The sequence below is a fragment of the Anomaloglossus baeobatrachus genome, chromosome 4 (genome assembly GCF_048569485.1).
Source record: "Anomaloglossus baeobatrachus isolate aAnoBae1 chromosome 4, aAnoBae1.hap1, whole genome shotgun sequence".
In the NCBI taxonomy this organism is placed as follows: Eukaryota; Metazoa; Chordata; class Amphibia; order Anura; family Aromobatidae; genus Anomaloglossus; species Anomaloglossus baeobatrachus.
The window spans coordinates 116,949,677-116,968,313 of record NC_134356.1 but is presented as its reverse complement, the minus strand read 5'-3'; the positions used below and the strand labels follow the sequence as shown (position 1 = coordinate 116,968,313).

The 18,637-nt window shown below is 45.2% G+C and overlaps 1 protein-coding gene across 1 annotated transcript in view; it reads left to right on the top strand.

Annotated features, from left to right (window-relative positions):
• Nucleotides 1–18,637, top strand: part of F12 (coagulation factor XII) — a 149,279-nt gene that overhangs the window by 83,118 nt on the left and 47,524 nt on the right. The window contains exons 2-5 of the mRNA XM_075343391.1: nucleotides 4,298–4,334; nucleotides 5,503–5,602; nucleotides 8,156–8,226; nucleotides 13,564–13,671. Coding sequence (XP_075199506.1) covers nucleotides 4,298–4,334; nucleotides 5,503–5,602; nucleotides 8,156–8,226; nucleotides 13,564–13,671 — 316 coding nt within the window. The remainder of the gene's footprint in view (nucleotides 1–4,297; nucleotides 4,335–5,502; nucleotides 5,603–8,155; nucleotides 8,227–13,563; nucleotides 13,672–18,637) is intronic.

Here is an 18,637-nt window from a genome sequence, read left to right as displayed (position 1 = left end):
CTGTATCGGGGCTGCTGCTGACCACTGCTGCATTATCAGCCTATATGCTTATATTGGAGTTGTGCCAGTCACAACTGAAGTAGGTGAGTACCTGTCTTTACTTGTGCATACCTTTGTCTACCAGATAAGACCCTATTTCTGCGCTTGTTTCTTCCACAGTTTTTTCCTGAAATAGGGAATGATTGGAGAGGATAGTGTAGGAGTATGCAGAGCTGAATATCCATGCCATAAGGGGGATTGGACCCTTTTGCATTTTGGGCTTGAAAAATGGAAGAGTAGAAGAGTGATGTAGTGCTGGCTCCTCTCCATCCTTGCACAGTGTCTCTGTTCCCCCTCTTCCTGCCATCCACATGTAGTGCAGTTCCTGGCTTGTTTCCCCCGCCGATACCCAGTGCCGGCTTTTGCTCCCACCTAGGCCGCAGGCCTTGCACATGTTGTGTGGAGTTTCTAGGTCTCCAGCTTAGGGGGCGCACACGCACACTTCCTATCCCTTTATTGGGATGTGTGCTTACCTTGCTAAGGTGTCCCCATCTTATCACTGAGAGGCACCAGCTATTTAGGGCTCCAGCCCCTAATGGGAGGGGCCAGAGCATTTTGTTCGGTTTCTATCCTAGTACCTGTGTGTTTGTCCTGTCTCTGTTGCTGTTGAAGTGCTGGAGTCTGCTGCTGAAGCCCGGTGTTCTGCCTGAGTCCGGTCACCTGTCTGAGTCTGGTATTCTGTCTGAGTCCAGCTAACCATGGGTCTGGCCTATTCAGAAACCTGCGTACTCAGAGACTGGCGTATTCAGTTACCATCAGGTCCTTAGGCTCCAGCTTTCTCCGTGTGTTCTGTATCTGGAGTCTTCTGTGTTACCTGAAGGCCTGCTGTGCTCTGTACCTGATGTCCTGCTGTGTCTTGGGAATAAAGTCATGTTTGTATCTTCAACCTGAAGTCTTGAGTACCTGCTGTGTCGGCATCATCCTGCTGCAGTCCTCTCCTGATAAGCCTGCACCACCCTGCAGTGGTCCTCACCTGATGTGCCTGCACCATCCTGCAGTGGTCCACGCCTGTTGTGCATGCACCACCTTGCCATGGCCCATGCCTGATGACCTGTTTTACAAGTGGCCTGAGCTCGCCAGTCATGTCTTGGAAGTTTTGGCCTGCCCGGCAGCCAGCATTCTCTCAGAATGTGTCTTCAGTGCTGCTGGTGGTGTATTGATGGATTAGCGTATCCGGCTGTCTCCTGAAATCATAGACCGCTTAACTTTCATAAAGATGAACAAGTCATGGATGTCCAATGATTTTGCCACCCTAGGCACAGACTGTGCAGACTAGGCGATGGTGTAGTATCAGGAGTCTGGGAGCACCAGCCTACACCTGTCTGTCATCTTGCTGTCTCTGGTGAAAGTAGAAATGCTGGTTCAAAGCCTTGTTACAGGGCTGATTCTATGCATCCATGTTGCGACATTCTACAATTTGTAGCCCGTGCCAATTATTGCCACTTTTCCTGTTGTCTGACCATAATTTTTTAACTGTAGAGACTCCAAGTAGGGTTTCCAAATTGTCTTTTGTATGTAGTTCCAGGGTTCTGGGAGTAAGAGGTCTATGCCTGTGTCATCTTGCTGTCTCTGGTTAAGATAGAAATGCTGATTCAGGCCTTGTGAAAGGGCCGGTCCCACACATCCATGTTGCGGCGTTCTACTGTTTGTAGTCTGTGTCAATTGTTGCCACTTTTCCTGTTGTTTGACCTTCATCTTTGGAAATGTAGAGACTCCAAGTAGGGTCTCCAAATTTTTCTTTTACCTGTAGTACTAAGGGTGTAGGAGCAAGAGGCCTAATCCTGTTACTCATCCATGTTTTGATTTTTGCCAAAATGCCATGCCACATCCTGTGTGTTCCATGGACCATACCTCACTGCTCTAGAAAGACACTATGGGGAAATGGGGCCGCATTGATATCCCTGTGTTGCTGTCTGCCTGAAATGTTTTTAAATACGTATACTTCAAGATGGGTCTCCAAGTTGTGTTTTGACTGTACTGGCCGGGGTGTGGGAGCAAGAAGCCTAATCCTGTCAGTCATCCAATTCTTGATTTTTAAAATGGAAAGGTCAACGAGAAATTACAAAATTATGTTGCATTTAGTTTGTATGTTAACAATAAGTATGTATTTATTGTGCTTTGTGAAAATAATGCGATTGTGGAAATTACCTTTGAATTTGAATTAAATAGAGATGAATGAACCTGAGGTTCATTGTTCATTGTTCGCACAAAACACAGAGTTTACAAAAAAAACTGAGTTCGGGTTCAGTGTTCGGGTGCTTTACATTTGCAAACCACTCACACAAGCATCAGTGTGCTTGGGTACGCTCGGTGCTCAGCCCAGTGCGAACCACTTGCAGTGTTTGAAAGGTTTGCACTGGGGGTAACAACAGCCCGATCCTATGTAGTGTTCACCAAACAAACAAAATGGAAAAACCCTGTCGACCATTCTCCGGAAGTGATCTGCTTATGGCTGGCTGCATGTGGGCGGAGACCCGAACTGCCCAAATAGTGACTTCCATTGGGGTTCAGGTCAAGTCCGGGTCCCAAACTGATCTTTATCTAAAGTCCGACTGATCCTGCCGAAGACAATTTCGATGGGTCTGCTCATCTCTAGAATTAAAAGGTTTGCCTACTATTTGGACAAGTCCTTCTCAATCTGTATGTTTTTTCCGTTTCCTCATTTTAAAATAAAAACACTCATGCTTATCTCTGGTCCCAATGGCGATCCAGTGATGTTGGTGTGTCGCCCAGGGCTATGGGGTGCTCGGTCCTGGGCAGTGTACTAATGGGATGTGTCACTGGGTGACCATTGCCCGGTTCCGTGACCCTGGGGGTCGTTTTATAAAGGGGATTATTTACAGGGGGATAGCTAATAAAGTTTATGTTGTGACGTCACTTGCGGGTTGTGGGCGGTTATGGTGATGGAACCGCCACTGCACAGTCTCTCTGCTTGGGCTGATGTGATGGCAGCCTGGATGTTGGGTCCTCCGCAAGTAGGGCCGGGGCCCCAGGGGGTTGGTGATGGAGTAGGCGAGGAAAGAAAGGTAGGCCACATGAGGGGTTGCTGTGTAACTGGTTCTCTTTACTCACAGTAGATGGTAACTGGTACCCGGAGGAAGGCTGGTATTAACCTCTGGTTCCTTTAGTCCCAGTGCCGGTTGGTGATCTGGTGGCTTCTTTCCCCTGCACTTTTCTCAAGTTGGTGGGTCCCCGTGGCTTGGAGCGTCTTGGGGTCCCCTCCTGTTTGTCTCTCAGTCTCTGGTCCGTATGGAGGGCAGTGTGAACCTTGTAGGCTTAGTGTTCCGTTCTGGTCCCTGGTTCTCCAGTTACTGCTGGTGCCCCCGGACTTCTAAGGTCAGTGAAGTCCTGGATCGTCCCCTCACTGTGCAGATTTAATCAGGTCTGCCTGGAGCATTTGCCCGACCTAGGGCTCTGTACCCCATCGGTGCTATGGTTCCGTGAGTACTTCACTGTACCCATCCGGCAACCACACACCGGGCCCTCAGGTCTCCGTTACACTCCTGTGTCAGTCCAGCTACATCCATCTCATCTCCCTTACACTCACTAACTCTAATTCTCTAACTAACTGTTGTCCCCTCCCACCTGGTCGTTGTCTAGTGGACTGGATCGGCTCCACCCCTGTGTGGCCATCCATTGGGTCCGATTCTAGTCTGTCGCCAGTCTGTGGGGATGGGGGAAAACTGGGATTATAATGTGTTTTGCTGTCACAAGGCACTGGTCTTCCAGGTCCCTGGGGGTAGGCCCTGCATCTTTGACAGGATGCAGTATCTTGCAGTGCCCTGATGGGTTCAGGGGCGCTACATTGGCACTGTCTCTGCCTATGAGTGTGTAATAGTGTGACATCACGCGAACCCTGCAGCCAATCAGCGGCCATACACAGAAATCTGTCAATCAGTGGTGCAGTTGGTGTTATACAGAGCTCAGCAGAGAGTTTGTAGATGTGCAGCAGACAAAACATGGATTTTATTAAAATTACAGCAAGCAGCCCAGTAAGTGATATATTGCAGGAATCAGGATCTATTCCCCTAAATTATGCCATTTTAAGATGGGGTAGCAAAAACCTAGTGATAGCTTCCTTCTAATATAGAATGATAGTGGTTTGAGGAGGCCAACTTATAGTGATAAGCTGACCCCGTTTAAATGTAAAGTTGCCTGTTATATTTTGCGTAGTGGTATTCTTATACTAGAGCACTAACATTTTTATTCCATCAATTAGTAATTCAGATAAATAATATGAATGCATTTTTTTTTTCAGAAACACAAAGAAAGGCAAAAACAAGCATCTGGGTTAGGTAACTTTTTTTTAATCTGTTAAATCCTAATGCAATCTTTTAAAACAATGTATTTTTTAGTATAAGCTATTAAAGGGCTATGATCATCTATCTTCTGGAGCGCACATCCGTTCTTCCTTCTGGCTCTTAATGTTTGTCCGTTCTGACCAGTGGCGTTTCGTGCTGCTGGTCCTAACTATACGCTCTCTGATTTAACTAGCAGAGGGAACGTTGCCTCTGCAGCATGAAGGTAGCTCTGGCCTCTGAAGATGGTCAGACCAGGCGATCTACTCAGCCTCAACCTAACAGGAGAGCAGACCCTCTGAGGTGGCTGATAAACTAGGCAATGAGCAGTAAACTATAGCACTAAATATGCAATAACTGTAGAAAAAGTCATGAATTGCACCTCCAAAATCATGCTTTGATCTAATGCCGCTAGGCAAAAATATATATACCTGAACATGAGATTCTTGGTTGAAGAATCTAATCAAACAGTATGAAACCCACTGCCATGTCACGGCAAACCTCTGAGGTGGTCCCTAACTAATTTGAAGCTTTAAAGGTGTGGCGCCATGCACCAACCACAGCCACTGCGACAGTGCACCAGCAGACCAGGGGACCTGGTGCCTCACAACACCATGCTGCAAGGCTGGACCCCATGGCTCCAGGCCACACGCCCCACCAACACAAAACCACCACAACAATGGCCGCCACACAGCATCAGTGCCTTCCACAAACTCCCAGTGTGTGAACTGAGAGCAAAAAGCCAGATCCCCTCTTTTTAGTCTCCTGCTAATTAAAAACGTCTGTGCCAAATGGGAGGAGTGCTGGTCCAAGTAAAAAAACAGAAGACAATGCAATAACGATAGAAAAAGACATGAACCGCACCTCCAAAGTCATTAAATATCTCTGTTCTTGAGAACAAGGAGGATATTTAACAAGAATTGCAGTTGTTTTTACAAGCAGTTTGCAATTTTAACCATTAATGAGTATAATTTATAATTTATAGGGTACACTTCCTTTTTAACAGTTGACTTTTTAATATTAATGGCATATGCTAAGGAAAATGCCATCAATTTTAAAAGATTGGATATCCCCTTTAATTGATTATTATGGCTTCTATGATGATGTACTGGGTGAATATTGTTGTATTGTAGGAATGACATCAATCTTTTTATGTAACCTTTAGTTCTGACAGAAAGCGGCCAGCTGTGCCATTTCCCTTTTCACCATGCCCGCATGCTTCACAACACTTGTATCAAGAAAGGAAAACCTGGACCCAAAGCATGGTAGGGCAATCATATTGGAATGCGTTGTACCTCCTTTTCTTTTTTTTTAATATCCGCCAGTTACCATACATTATAATGAGGTAGAAAGTGGTTCCTTTGCGCTGACGTGTAACCAAACGATGAGTTGGATTAAACTAACAGATTTATTGATGTCCACTTTTCAAGGCGATCTGGCCTCTACTTCAGGAGAAAACTATAATGACTTAACATTCATATATCTATTTTTCTGTAGGATGAAAAATATAAGCGAGGTTGGGGCAAGGGGTAGACACAAAATACAACGGCTTAGGACACCCTTAATGAGGAGTACATAATATATGGATTAAAAAAGAACATGAATGTTCTGTTGTTACACTTTGTACAAGTTGGATGCGGTGTTAAAGTAGCTGATAATGCTGAGGTTTAATGAGCCCTTCTCTTCATGTAATAATTATTTATTATGCATTGCTTATAAAGCAATTGTCACGCTGTACAAATGCTAATAAGACGCAGTACAGCATAATCCCCACTAGGTGGCAGCAGAGTAGTGAAGGAGAGACAAAGAAACACTGTAATGAAAAGGCAGGTGAAGTTCAGCAGAGTAACTTCAGCAGGTAGTAAACAGGCGAACGACCAGAGGGCAATAGAGTAGTCAAACAGTCAGGGTCTAGCCAGGAGAGTTGAGTCACAGCAAAGGGAGGATCAATATCAAAGTCAGAAAACAGAACCGAGTCGGAAGCCGGGAGATCAGGTATGCAGAGGGAAACACAAACAACAGACAGGAGCGGGAAGTCAGGGACCGGGACAGGCAGACAAATGGGGGAGGGTCAAAGTCAGGACACAGTAGCAGAACAGATCAGGAACACTCACCAGAGCCAGTAAACACACTGCAAGGCAGAAATATCACTGGTACTGAACCATAGGTAGAGAGGCAAGCGATCGTACCCTCCCCGTCGTTTGTGCGACACAGGCATATCGCTGCCCGTGTCACACAACCTCGCTTACACCCGTCACACGCACTTACCTGCCCTGCGAAGTCGCTCTGGCTGGCGACCCGCCTCCTTCCTAAGGGGGCAGGTCGTGCGGTGTCACAGCGACGTCACACGGCATTTGGCCAATAGAAGCGGAGGGGCGGAGATGAGCGGGACGTAACATCCTGCCCACCTCCTTCCTTCCGCATTGCCGATGGAGGCAGGTAAGGAGATGTTCCTCGCTCCTGCGGTGTCACACATAGCAATGTGTGCTGCCGCAGGAACGAGGAACAACATCGCTAACATCCTGAAAATGATTTTTTGTTTCAGGACGACCTCTCCACGGCAAACGATTTTGCCCTCTTTTGCGATCGTTTAAGATTGCTCTTAAGTGTTACACACTGCGATCTCGTTAATGACACCGGATGTGTGTCATAAACAACGTGACCCCGACGATAATTCATTAACAATATCGCAATATCGTAGCATGTAAAGCCCGCTTTAGTCTTGAGATGATCCAACCTGAGGTTCAGTGTTCATACTAAACACAGACATTATAAGAAAAATGAGTTCAGGTTTAGAGATCAGGTACTTTACATATGCAAACCACTCATGCTCAGCCCAGCGAGCCGCTTGCAGTGTTTGAAAAGCTCGCACTGGGGGTAACAACAGCATCATCGGATGTAGTGTGCACCCAAAAAAAAAAAAAAATGGAAAAAACTTTGCCCACCCTGCCCGAAAGTGTCCTGTTTAGGGCTGGCTGCTTGTCGACGGAGACCCGAACTGAACAATTAGTGACTCCCATTGGGGTTCAGATCAAGTCTGGGTTCCAAACTGAACTTTATCTAAAATCCAACTGAATGAGCCAAACCTGAACTTCCATGGGCACACTCATCTCTAGTCTTAGCATAAATACAGAAGATGTAATTCTTATTCTTACCTTGTCACACAGCACAATATTTTATTAACATAGGTATTTAGCATGTCATCTGACAAGATTATTTTATAGGTACAGTATCAAAACCAATAACTATACATGGATACAGCACCAAAATAAGCATCAGTACACAAATACAGAACCACAGCCAACATCAGTACAGAAATACAGCTCCAGAATCATCAGTACCTATGAATATAAAATAAAAACCACTATTAGTACATGAATACAGCAACAGAACCACCATCAGTACATGAATACATCACAAGAACCACCATTAGTAAATGAGTACAGCACCAGAACCACAATCAGTACATGAACACATCACCAAAACCAGCATTAGTACATGAATAGAGCTCAAAAACAATCATCATTACAAATCACAATTCACAAATCTGGCTAAAACCTCATTGGCAATCAAGGCCACTTATAAAAATTTCAGAAGCATGGTAAAATTTTAAAAGATTTCAAAGTTTTTCAAAAAATTGTCATAAACCAATATTTTTGACATTTTGATAAAATTTCCTATAAATTTACAAATATTAGCGATTAACATCCATGATAACTAGCTGAGCTAATGGCTCACAGCAACTTTGTTTCATAATGCTATGTATTTCTGCCATAGCTAGTGACTGTATGCTGTATTATAGATTTTTCTTCTCTTAGGTGCTCCCTGACAAGGAATTACGATAAAGACAAACTTTGGTCCTACTGTGTGGAGGGTCAGAATGTGTCAGGTAAAATTATTAGCTTACTGGTTTTCCATTCTGCTTTTTTTTCCAGGTGAACTCTAATTTATATAATTATTGTAACCCACAGTCTCCAAAGTTGAAAGATTTTGTTTTCAACAATTGAAAAAAGTAAAGTATTACTATTTTTATTTATTTATTTTTTTAAAAAAAATTAACTTTTTTATTGGTATAAAATAAGAAAAATAGTGTTACATTTTATTTTTTTCATTTTAAACACCGAGAGGAGAAACTCCTCATATTTGCCATAAAAAACAAGTGTAGCACAAGCTGACATTACAATTGCAGTAAAAGTGGGCAGGGTATGATGTTGTCTCCTCTCCCCTTCTGGGTGTTGGCAAAGATATAAGGGAGGATGAAGTTTAGGATCACAGTGCAGGGACATTTTGTTGGTGACTGCAAAGTGATACTGACTTGTGGACAGTGAATGACTGTCAATGCCGTTTTGGTTAGTTGGTGCTGTTAACCATATAACATTCTGTGGTTAGATACATACGGGGAGTGTATCATGGGCTGAAGTTGTATACATGGCATATCTCACAAGCTGTGGTTGGATATGGGAACTGTGCAGAAGTGGAGTTTTTCCAAGAGTGGCGATGACACTGTAGAAGGTTGAAGGTTTGAGGGGTGTAGGTGGAGCTGGGGTGGCCCTGAAATTCCTGGTGGCAGCCCTGATAATATATACTATGGTGGAGAAAGGAGGAGCTGGAAGTAGACAAACATTCTGCTTCAAATTCTCAGAAAAAGACAAGGAGACTTGTCCAGCCATTTAAACATTTTCAAATAAATGCAAAATAAATGATAAAAGTAGAAATAATCACCTTACTGATCTCCAGCTGGTCTTCTTTCAATACTTCTCCTGTCCCCCGCTAGTCTCAGTTCTTCCTGTCTCGACACAGACCGGTGACTGCCATAGACAACTCCAACATCTCAGCCCCACTGTGGGGTCTGTGCCAAGTGGTTGGAAGTGACTGACATGTTTGTGTTGAGACCGAGTAAAAAGAACAGAGACTTGAAGGGTAAGCATCAAAGCATGACAGCAGGGATTAAAAAAGAAAAGCATATTTGGTAACGCCAACAAACGACATCAGTAAAACTCCAACTCATACCATAAAAAACAAGTCCTTTGGTGGAACTTATTTTTTTGTTTCCCTGTCCGAAAAAGTTAACAAAAGTTAAATATAAATTATGATTTATGAAAAGTAAAAAGCTGTTTATCTATGAATTTAAAAAAAAAATTACATGGTCATTACAGGGGTTCTCCAGGAATAGAAAAAAAATCCATAAGTAAATGAAATATCATTATGATAAATTCTTAATTACAGTGATCCCTCACCTATCGCTGGAGGTACGTTCTAGAGAACCCCGCGATAGGTGAAATTCCGCAAAGTAGAGGCGCTATATATACTCTATTATTTACCTGTATTTTTCGGATTAGAAGACGCACTTGGGAGGAAAATGAGGGGTACGTCTTACCAGCCGAGTCTAGCTTACCAGGGGGTGGTGGAAAATGATGACATAAGGCAGGGGCAATAGTGTGGACTGTGCGCTGCAGAAGGTGAAACAGGGGCCATCTTGAAAATGTCGGTGGTGCGGGCTAAAAATATTGGTGTCTGGAGTCAACGCGTGAGCAGATTGAGCTCTCGGCTCAAGATCTCTTCTGCATATGTGCCGCCTCCGGCCCATTGATCTCCCAGCAGCGAACACAAGAAAAATGAGGTGGCATGTGTGCAGATGAGATCTTGGTTCATCATTGAGAGAACAGTTCAATCTGCGCATTCGCCATCTCTGGGTGCCATATCTTTGAAGCCCACACTGCTGACAGTTTCTGGATGTTCCTACCAGTGCCTGCAGTGAGCACCTGGCACACCTGCTGCACTGCCTGCAGCATCGTCCTGATCCACCATCGCCCCTGCCTCCTGTGACCCTGCTCCACCACCCCCCTCTCGGTACCTCCGACACAGTGAAGTCGCAATAAGTGAACTGTGATATAGCGGGGGAAGATTGTATTTTTAATTTGGAAATTATACTATATAGTAATCACTATAGAATTAAAATGGTTGTCAACTTGTTACACTTAAGCAGGCTTTACATGCTACGATATCGTTAATGAATTATCGTCGGGGTCACAGTGTTTGTGACGCACATCTGGCATCATTAACGATATTGCAGTGTGTGACACTTATGAGCGACCTTAAACGATCGCAAAAACGGCCAAAATCATTTTCTGCTTATTAGCGATGTTGTTCCTCGTTCCTGCGGCAGCACACATCGCTATGTGTGACACCTCAGAAGCGACGAACATCTCCTTACCTGCGTCTACCGGCAATGCGAAAGGAAGGAGGTGGGCGGCATGTTACGGCCGCTCATCTCCGCCCCTCCGCTTCTATTGGACGCCTGCTGTGTGACGTCGCTGTGACGCCGCACGAACCGCCCCCTTAGAAAGGAGGCGGATCGCCGGCCAGAGCGACGTCGCAGGGCAGGTAAGTGCGTGTGACGGGGTTAAGCGAGGTTGTACGCCACGGGCAGCGATTTGCCCGTGTCGCACAATCGACAGGGGCGGGTACGATCGCTTGCGATCTCGCTAGCGAGATCGCAGCGTGTAAATCCCACTTAAGAGTTACATATCCTCAATTGTTAGATAAGATGCCTGTGAGCATGTACAGTATAAGCTCGGCAACCCTCCCTTCATGTGTCGTATATGATGTGCTCCTACTGGTATCCTGATCTATCATTATATATACTTGTGATGGTGAGGAAAAAGGCCAGCCACTCTGTGACGGGGTCCTTCTCCCATATCACACAATCATGAGAGCGAGAGATGATGGAACAATCCAAAGAACATTTATTCCAAGCAAATCAAACGGTCCATAACATAATCCACCATACATAGGGTAAAAAATAGTCCAGAAACACAAATATAGTCCAGTAAGCCATAAATGTCCAGGTCTCTCTGGGGAGCCACAGCTACTGCCCTAGAGGATGACTCGTCCTGCTTCTCTTGAAGTTCTCAAACAGACTCCTCTCTTCTCCTGCTCAGCCAGACTGAATCACTAATCCCTCAGCTAAGCAGAGAGTTTAGGTAGATTCCAGGCCCCCTCCCCCACACCTAGGGACAGAAGCACTGCAAGGAGTTATAACCCTACAGACAGGATAAACAATACATTGAATAGACAGACCACGACGCCCAAAACATGAACCCACATAAAATGGTACATAACCCACAATATCACACAATCACACACTCACACTGCTGTCAATCATGTCTTTCTGTTCTAATATTGGAGATACCAAGGCTGCTGACAAGGAAGACACTGCTCACATTGCTGGACACCATGTCTATCTGATCCAATACCAGAGATCACAGAGATGTTGATGTAAGAAGAGGTAGCTCACACTGCAGCTCACCATGTCTATCTGATCTGATACTGGAGATACCATGTGTGCTGAGGTGAGAGAAGGCTGCTCACACTGCTGACCACTATGTTTATAACATACTATTCTTGGTCATACAGTAAAGTGACTGCTCCCCAAACTACTAGTTCCGAAGGAATACATTAATACTCAAAAGGGGGATCATATAGTAACCCTCAAACACAGAGAAAAACACCAGGATAAAAATAATCATTTTATTAATAATATATTAAGAAAATATATATTACAATTAAGAGATGATGTTACAGACAATATGAGGAATCTGAAAAAGGGCACAAAGAATATACCCAGGTAAGTATATACAATGCTATAAAATCCAAAAATATAGTCACAAATATGCTATCTCTCAAAATAGTTTATATAAATGCACATATAAAGAACTAGAATACTTCAAGCATGAATGCCATATAAATCAAATCACAAAAAAATAAATATATGCATATCTGTGAAGTGCATTGCATATATATATAAATCCAAGATAAATCCAACCACAGTCAGAAGATAGACATGAATCAATGTTAAATCAATGTTAAACAAGAGGTAAATAGTATTCATATAAGATTATACTGTTGGTAATGGTGGACATTCCTTAACTGATCTATTGTTACGGCTTGCTGCATTGCCTGCATTTACTGAGACCTGTTCTCATATATAGATCAGTTATGCCATCTAGTGGTTATGTGTGATATGACCACTTATATTATTACTATATACCTCTTGTTTAACATTGACTCATGTCTGTATCTTCTGACTGTGGTTATTATCTTGGATTTATATACATACAATGCAGTTGACAGATATGCATATATTTATTTTTATGTGATTTGATTTATGTGGAATTCATGTTGAACTATGTATTTATATAAACTATTTTGAGAGATAGCATATTTGTGACTTTACTTTTGGATTTTATAGCATTGTATATATCTTTGTGCCTTTTCTCAGGTCCCTCATATTTTCTGTGACGTTCCTCTTAATTTTAATATATGTCTTTTTAATATATAATTAATAGAATGATTACTTTTACCCTGGTGTTTTGCTCTGTGTTTGATGGATCCTATATGATCCTCCTTTTTTGAGTATTAATGACCACTATGTTTATCTGATTCAAAACTGAAAATATCAGGAGTGCTGAGGTAGAAAATTGCTTTCCAGTCTGTATTTCTGATCTAATACTGAGGATACTAAGAGTGCTGAGGTAAGAAGAGACTGCTCACACTGCTGATCACCTTATTTTTCTGATTTAATATTAGAGATCTCAGAGTTGCTGAGGTAAGAAGAGACTGCTCACACTCCTGTCTACCAGGTTTATCTGATCTAATGCTGGCTATACCAGGGGTACTGAGGTTAGAAGAGGTTTCTCACACTGCTGTCTACCCTGTCTTTATGATCTAATACTGGATATACCAAAATTGGTCAAATAAGAAGAGGTCTCTTACCCTGCTGTCTGCCTTATTTATTTGATCTAATAATGGGGATAACAGAGGGGCTGAGGTTCTAAGGGGATACTCATACTGCTGCTATCTGATCTGATTCTGGAGATACAAGGGGTGCTCAAGTAGGAAGAGACTGCTCACACTACTGTCCATCTTGTCTTTCTGAATAACAAAATATGTTATAAATTATATGCAGGTCACAGCAGTGGTGCTTCCAAGTACCCATGTTGACAGGCTTCTGTACTAAACAGTATGCTTTCTTGTATATCTGTGTCTATACAGGAGATAGAGCTGTGTATAAAAATGGGGTTCCTACCACTATAAAGATGTATTAAAAATATTATATGACGTGATGATAAAATGGAGAATATATAACTTTCAGTATTTAAGCAAAGTCATTTAAGAATCTGATTTTATTGTTGCATAAATGCCAGTATATATTTTCTTTTTACAGATCATTGTGAGAACAACCCGTGTGAGCCAAGAGGTGTGTGTGAAAGGGCTTTAAGGGGTTACAACTGTATATGCAATGAGCCATACACAGGCAAGGATTGCAAGAAAGGTAAGGAGAAAATCTTCTTTGAAATCTGAGATGTTAAAATGAACCTGTACCATTGAGAATGGAGGAGATATCTGATTATAAGGAATGTCAGTAAAGATACCATAAGGAAATATTGGCAGTATTAAAGCCCGCTTTACACACTACAATATATCTTACGATGTGTCGGCGGGGTCACGTTGTAAGTGACGCACATCCGGCATCGTAAGGTACATTGCAGTGTGTGACAGGTACGTGCGATTGCGATTGAACGGTAAAACGTTCATCCCATGCACGTCGTTCATTCCTCAGGAATTGAACGTGAGGTTGTTCATCGTACCCGGGGTAGCACACATCGCAGTGTGTGACACCCCGGGAACGATGAACAGATCTTACCTGCGTCCCGCGGCTCCCGGCCAGCAATGCGGAAGGAAGGAGGTGGGCGGGATGTTTACGTCCCGCTCAGCTCCGCCCCTCCGCTTCTATTGGCCGGCTGCTGCGTGACGTCGATGTGACGCTGAACGTCCCTCCCACTCCAGGAAGTAGACATTCGCCGCCCACATCGAGGTCGTATGGACGGGTAAGTACGTGTGACGGGGGTTAATCGTTTGTGCGGCACATTCAACAAAATTGAACGTGCCGCACATACGATGGGGGCGGTTACGATCGCATACGATATCATATGCAGAATCGTAACATGTAAAGCAGGCTTAAGAGTATGTCTACATGGCATCTTTTGCTGCAATTGTTTGGGTGTGACAAATTGCTAAAAAAAGGGAACTATTCATTTCTATGTAAAAACATCTTGCTGTTCATATATTTAGGCTTTTGAACACAGTTTTAATTTTTAGGCTTTCAAAAGATGCCATGCATTTAATAGAAGCAGTGTACTTTTTTAAGCGTTTTCTGATAGGAAGACACACAATAGTTTACAATAGAAGTCAACGGGAAGGCTAAAAAATCACCCAGATGTTGTTATTTTGAGTACGATGCCAGTGTTTTTGCACCAAAAAGAATTAAATAAAAATTCTAGAAAACCAGAGAAAAGACCGAATCCTGAAGTGTCTTCTGCTTTAAAAATGACACACTGGATACATACCCTAAGGCTCGTGCAGCCGCATTTTTGGTTACAGTGCTTTCTACTGGTAAAAATGTACAGCAATCAGACCAATGTTTTGGCTGTTCAGATGACCCTTTTTCACACGGATGAAATGCAATCATGAAAAAAAAGCATGATGCACTAGTCTTTTCCATATTTTGGATGAGACTTGACAATTTAAAGGGGTGGTTCACTACTCACCATTAGTGGCCACATCGCTGTAAAACTCATATGGAAGGCTTTTTCCAAAAACCTTGTGTAGCACATTCTGACCTTGAATGGTGCTATTGCAGTCCTTTCATCCTCATCACGTCACCCATCACGTCACCCATGGGCTCCGTGACCTCTGAGACCCGGTGATGTCATGTCAACTTCCAGTTGACCAAATATCACCAAGGCCGGCCCCAGTCTCCCTGAGTGACTGGGCTGTGGGCGGTGTTTTTCCACTCATCGCAGCCCAGCATCTCGCACTCTCTCTCCTTCACTGCACAGCGCTGCAAGCAGGAGCGATGCTGGGCTGTGATGAGCGGTGAAATTCCGCCCACAGTCAAGTCACTCAGGGAGACTGGGGCCGGCCGCGGTGCTGTCGGGTCAACTGGAAGTTGACGTGACATCACCGGATCTCACAGGTCACGGAGCGCGGGGGTCACGTGATGGGGATGAGTGGACCGCAATAGTGCCGCTCAGAAGCAGAATGTACTACACAAGGTAATTGACAAAAAGCCTTCCCTATGAGTTTTACAGTGATGTGGCCACTAAAGGGGAGTAGTGAACCACCCCTTTAAGTCTATATAGCATCTGATTTTTACTGATACATTGTAATTCTTTAACATAGGAATCTGTATTTGTTCCAAATTTCAATAACTGTATAATAACAAATGCCACACAGATTGTATATGAATGACAATACAGGTGATTTTTTTTCTCTGGATGAATATTGGACTATTTTTTATACACTTTTCACCCTGTGAATGGGGAGTAGGCATGTTAAATTTGCTGTTATCGTTCACACGCTCTCATACTGGTCACTGGAAGTTCAGCATGGCTCCTCATGGCAAAGAAATCTCTGAGGATCTGAAAAAGAATTGTTACTCTACATAAAGATGAATATAGCACAACAATATTTTGGGGTCAAACTAATTATTAAGGGAATGTTCCCTAATCCACAAACTCCCAAGAGCAATCTAATATATCAAAGAAGGGAGACTGACGCAGGAGTTTGTGTTGAATAAAGAAGCACAATGAGCATCGGATTTCTATGAACCTCATCCATTTTGCTGGAGCTGTAGAACCATGCATTTTTTTGCACGACAAATAGATGCTTTCTTTGAAGATTTCACAGAAAAATGTTGTTATTCGTGACAAATACTGGAATAATACTATGAATAACCCAAGCCTGAATATTTAGTATTCGCTCATCACTAATAATAATAATAATAAAAAAAATAGGTTTGGTATAGAAAAAATATTAGTTAATTTGACAGGATGTTAATATCATTAGGTCACCCTCTTCATTATAGACATATGTCGCGGGCGGAGGAGGGGACGCTGCGCTCTCCCACTGCTCGGGTCCGGCTGCCGCTGCTGCTGCGGCCGCTGCTGCTGCTCGGTGGTGGCTCGAGCGGTGGGCCGGATCCCGGGGACTCGAGCGGCGCTCCTCGCCCGTGAGTGAAAAGGGGATTTGATTGTGGGGATTTATTGTCCGTGACGCCATCCACGGTTGTGGTGATTTTGGTGACACCACCGCTGCTCTGAATGGGGATCCCGGGAGCGGTGACAGGGAGCAGCTGAGTTGTTATTTCTCCCCTCCGTGGGTAGGGGGTTGGTTGTCCCGGGGCCCAGTGATGGGGTAGGTAGGGATGATGGCAGGCGGGTTGCGGGGCCTGGTGAGGTGCAGGGTCGCAGGGGCAGCGCTGTGCCGTACGGCACGGGGGTACTCACTCAGCCTGAGACGATGACACAGTTCTCGGTAAAACACACGGCTGGATGGACGGGTCCCCCAGACGGCTGCGGTTGTTTCTTCCCCGTAGGTTAGTGATGACTGTCTCTCCCTACACCTAGGTTCTATGTTGATTCCGATGGGTTCCCACCGGTAACCCGCTCCCCGACTTGGATGTGGGCTGGATGAGCCCCTTTTGCCCGCAGGCGCTGGCCCTGGGAAACGGTTGCCCTTGGCGGTGGCGGTGTCTCCCCTTCACGGTTGGACGGTTGCCTTATGTCGGGACTTGACTGTTTGGAAACCCAGGAGGTCCCCTTCACTAACGGATTCGGCAAATTCACGGCGACTCCTAGCCTTGCCGGGGTCCGAAAAGCCCCTGCCAATGGTGCTGGCTTCTCCTTGTGTACCGGTCCGGTACCGCCGGGCCACCGCCCGTCCACGGTCCTTACGGCAAACTCCGATAGGCCACTCCTGCAGGCGGTCACCACCGTCTGCCAACCTTGCTGCTTTGTCCGGGCAATACACCCGGACTCACTTCAGTCTGCTCTCTTGCCACTTCACTACTGCTCACTTTCCCTCCTTCCACTTTCACTGTCAAAACTCAACTCTGTTTTTTCCCTCCTCCAGGACTGTGAACTCCTTGGTGGGTGGAGACCAACCGCCTGGCTCCACCCCCTGGTGTGGACATCAGCCCCTGGGGGAGGCAACAAGGGTTTTGTGTCTGGCCTAGATGTGCCTAACCGGGGTGTAGGGTGTGGTGGTGTAGTTACCTGTGGCCCCTGGCTTGTCCAGGGCGCCACATTCCCCCTTAGCAAAATGCAGACCGTCTGCGGGCTGCCCGTCCATCACCGGTTTTATTTTCACCAACTGAAAAAGATATAAATAACGGTAACAGACATACAATTAAAATAACATCTTCCCACATCGGGAGGTACTCTTACTTAAACGTTGCAACGGTAAACGGTTACGGCTTCCGCTCTCTCCCACCCAAGCAACCTGGCCCTGATGCTGCCCCTAAGCAAACAGGCAGCACCCCTTGACCCCCAGTCCTGCACAAGTTGCCCGAGCGGGTTCTGTCCTTTTCAGGGGACCCACGTCCATGGGGAGCCCCTGAAACCCCCAGAGGATTGCCACCGGTTCCGGTGGTGGCTGGGCCCCAGCCTACTCCACTGCGGGCCCTTCCTCCAATCTGTCTCTCCGGAGGCGGCAACGGTGGGAGCTGCAACAAAATAATTATTTACAGGCCACAAGTTTGTGGTTGCCTTGCAAGTTCTCAGGCATGTTCATAGTAGTTTCTATGTAAAGAGGTGAAGGGGGGTCCCAACGGGGACCAGCTGCCGGCTACGACCGGTTCCAAATCAGCAGTAAATCAGATGACTTTCCAGCAATTATTCATTTTCATTTTCAAACTTCAAAACTTTTAACACATACAGTTTTCTTGTGGTCCCAACGGGGACGGTGACAATGGCATTCCGCCGCCCTTACCCTGATTCTTCAGCTGAGGCGGACCCATCCTCCGCCACCAGCATATCAAACATGCACTGACATGCCTGTTGTGACAGGGGTGCCCGGTATCCATTCCCACCGGTGCGCGGGGTGTAGAAAACCACCGGGTCTCCTTCATAGCGGGGACGCTCACTTGCCCCCTCAAACTCTGAGATGGGCTCGACGCTGGGTGCCGCATTTTCCAGGTCCCCGGCCCTTGGCACATCAGGCTCCAATGTTGTAGCACGGTGCAGCAGATCAGGTTGACCAACACTGGGACGCCCCGTAGGTAATGGCAGTGGCGATACAAGAGCCGAGACCGGACCGGGCCCCCCAGCCGCAGTGGCCGGTCCCTGTGGGACATGGAGGCGTGGGTCACCCGTTGGCTCCATCACGCCGGCTCCCATCGCATACATCGGGACAGTCGCCACCAGCGCTTCCACCTCGCTGGTCCACTGCTCCATCAT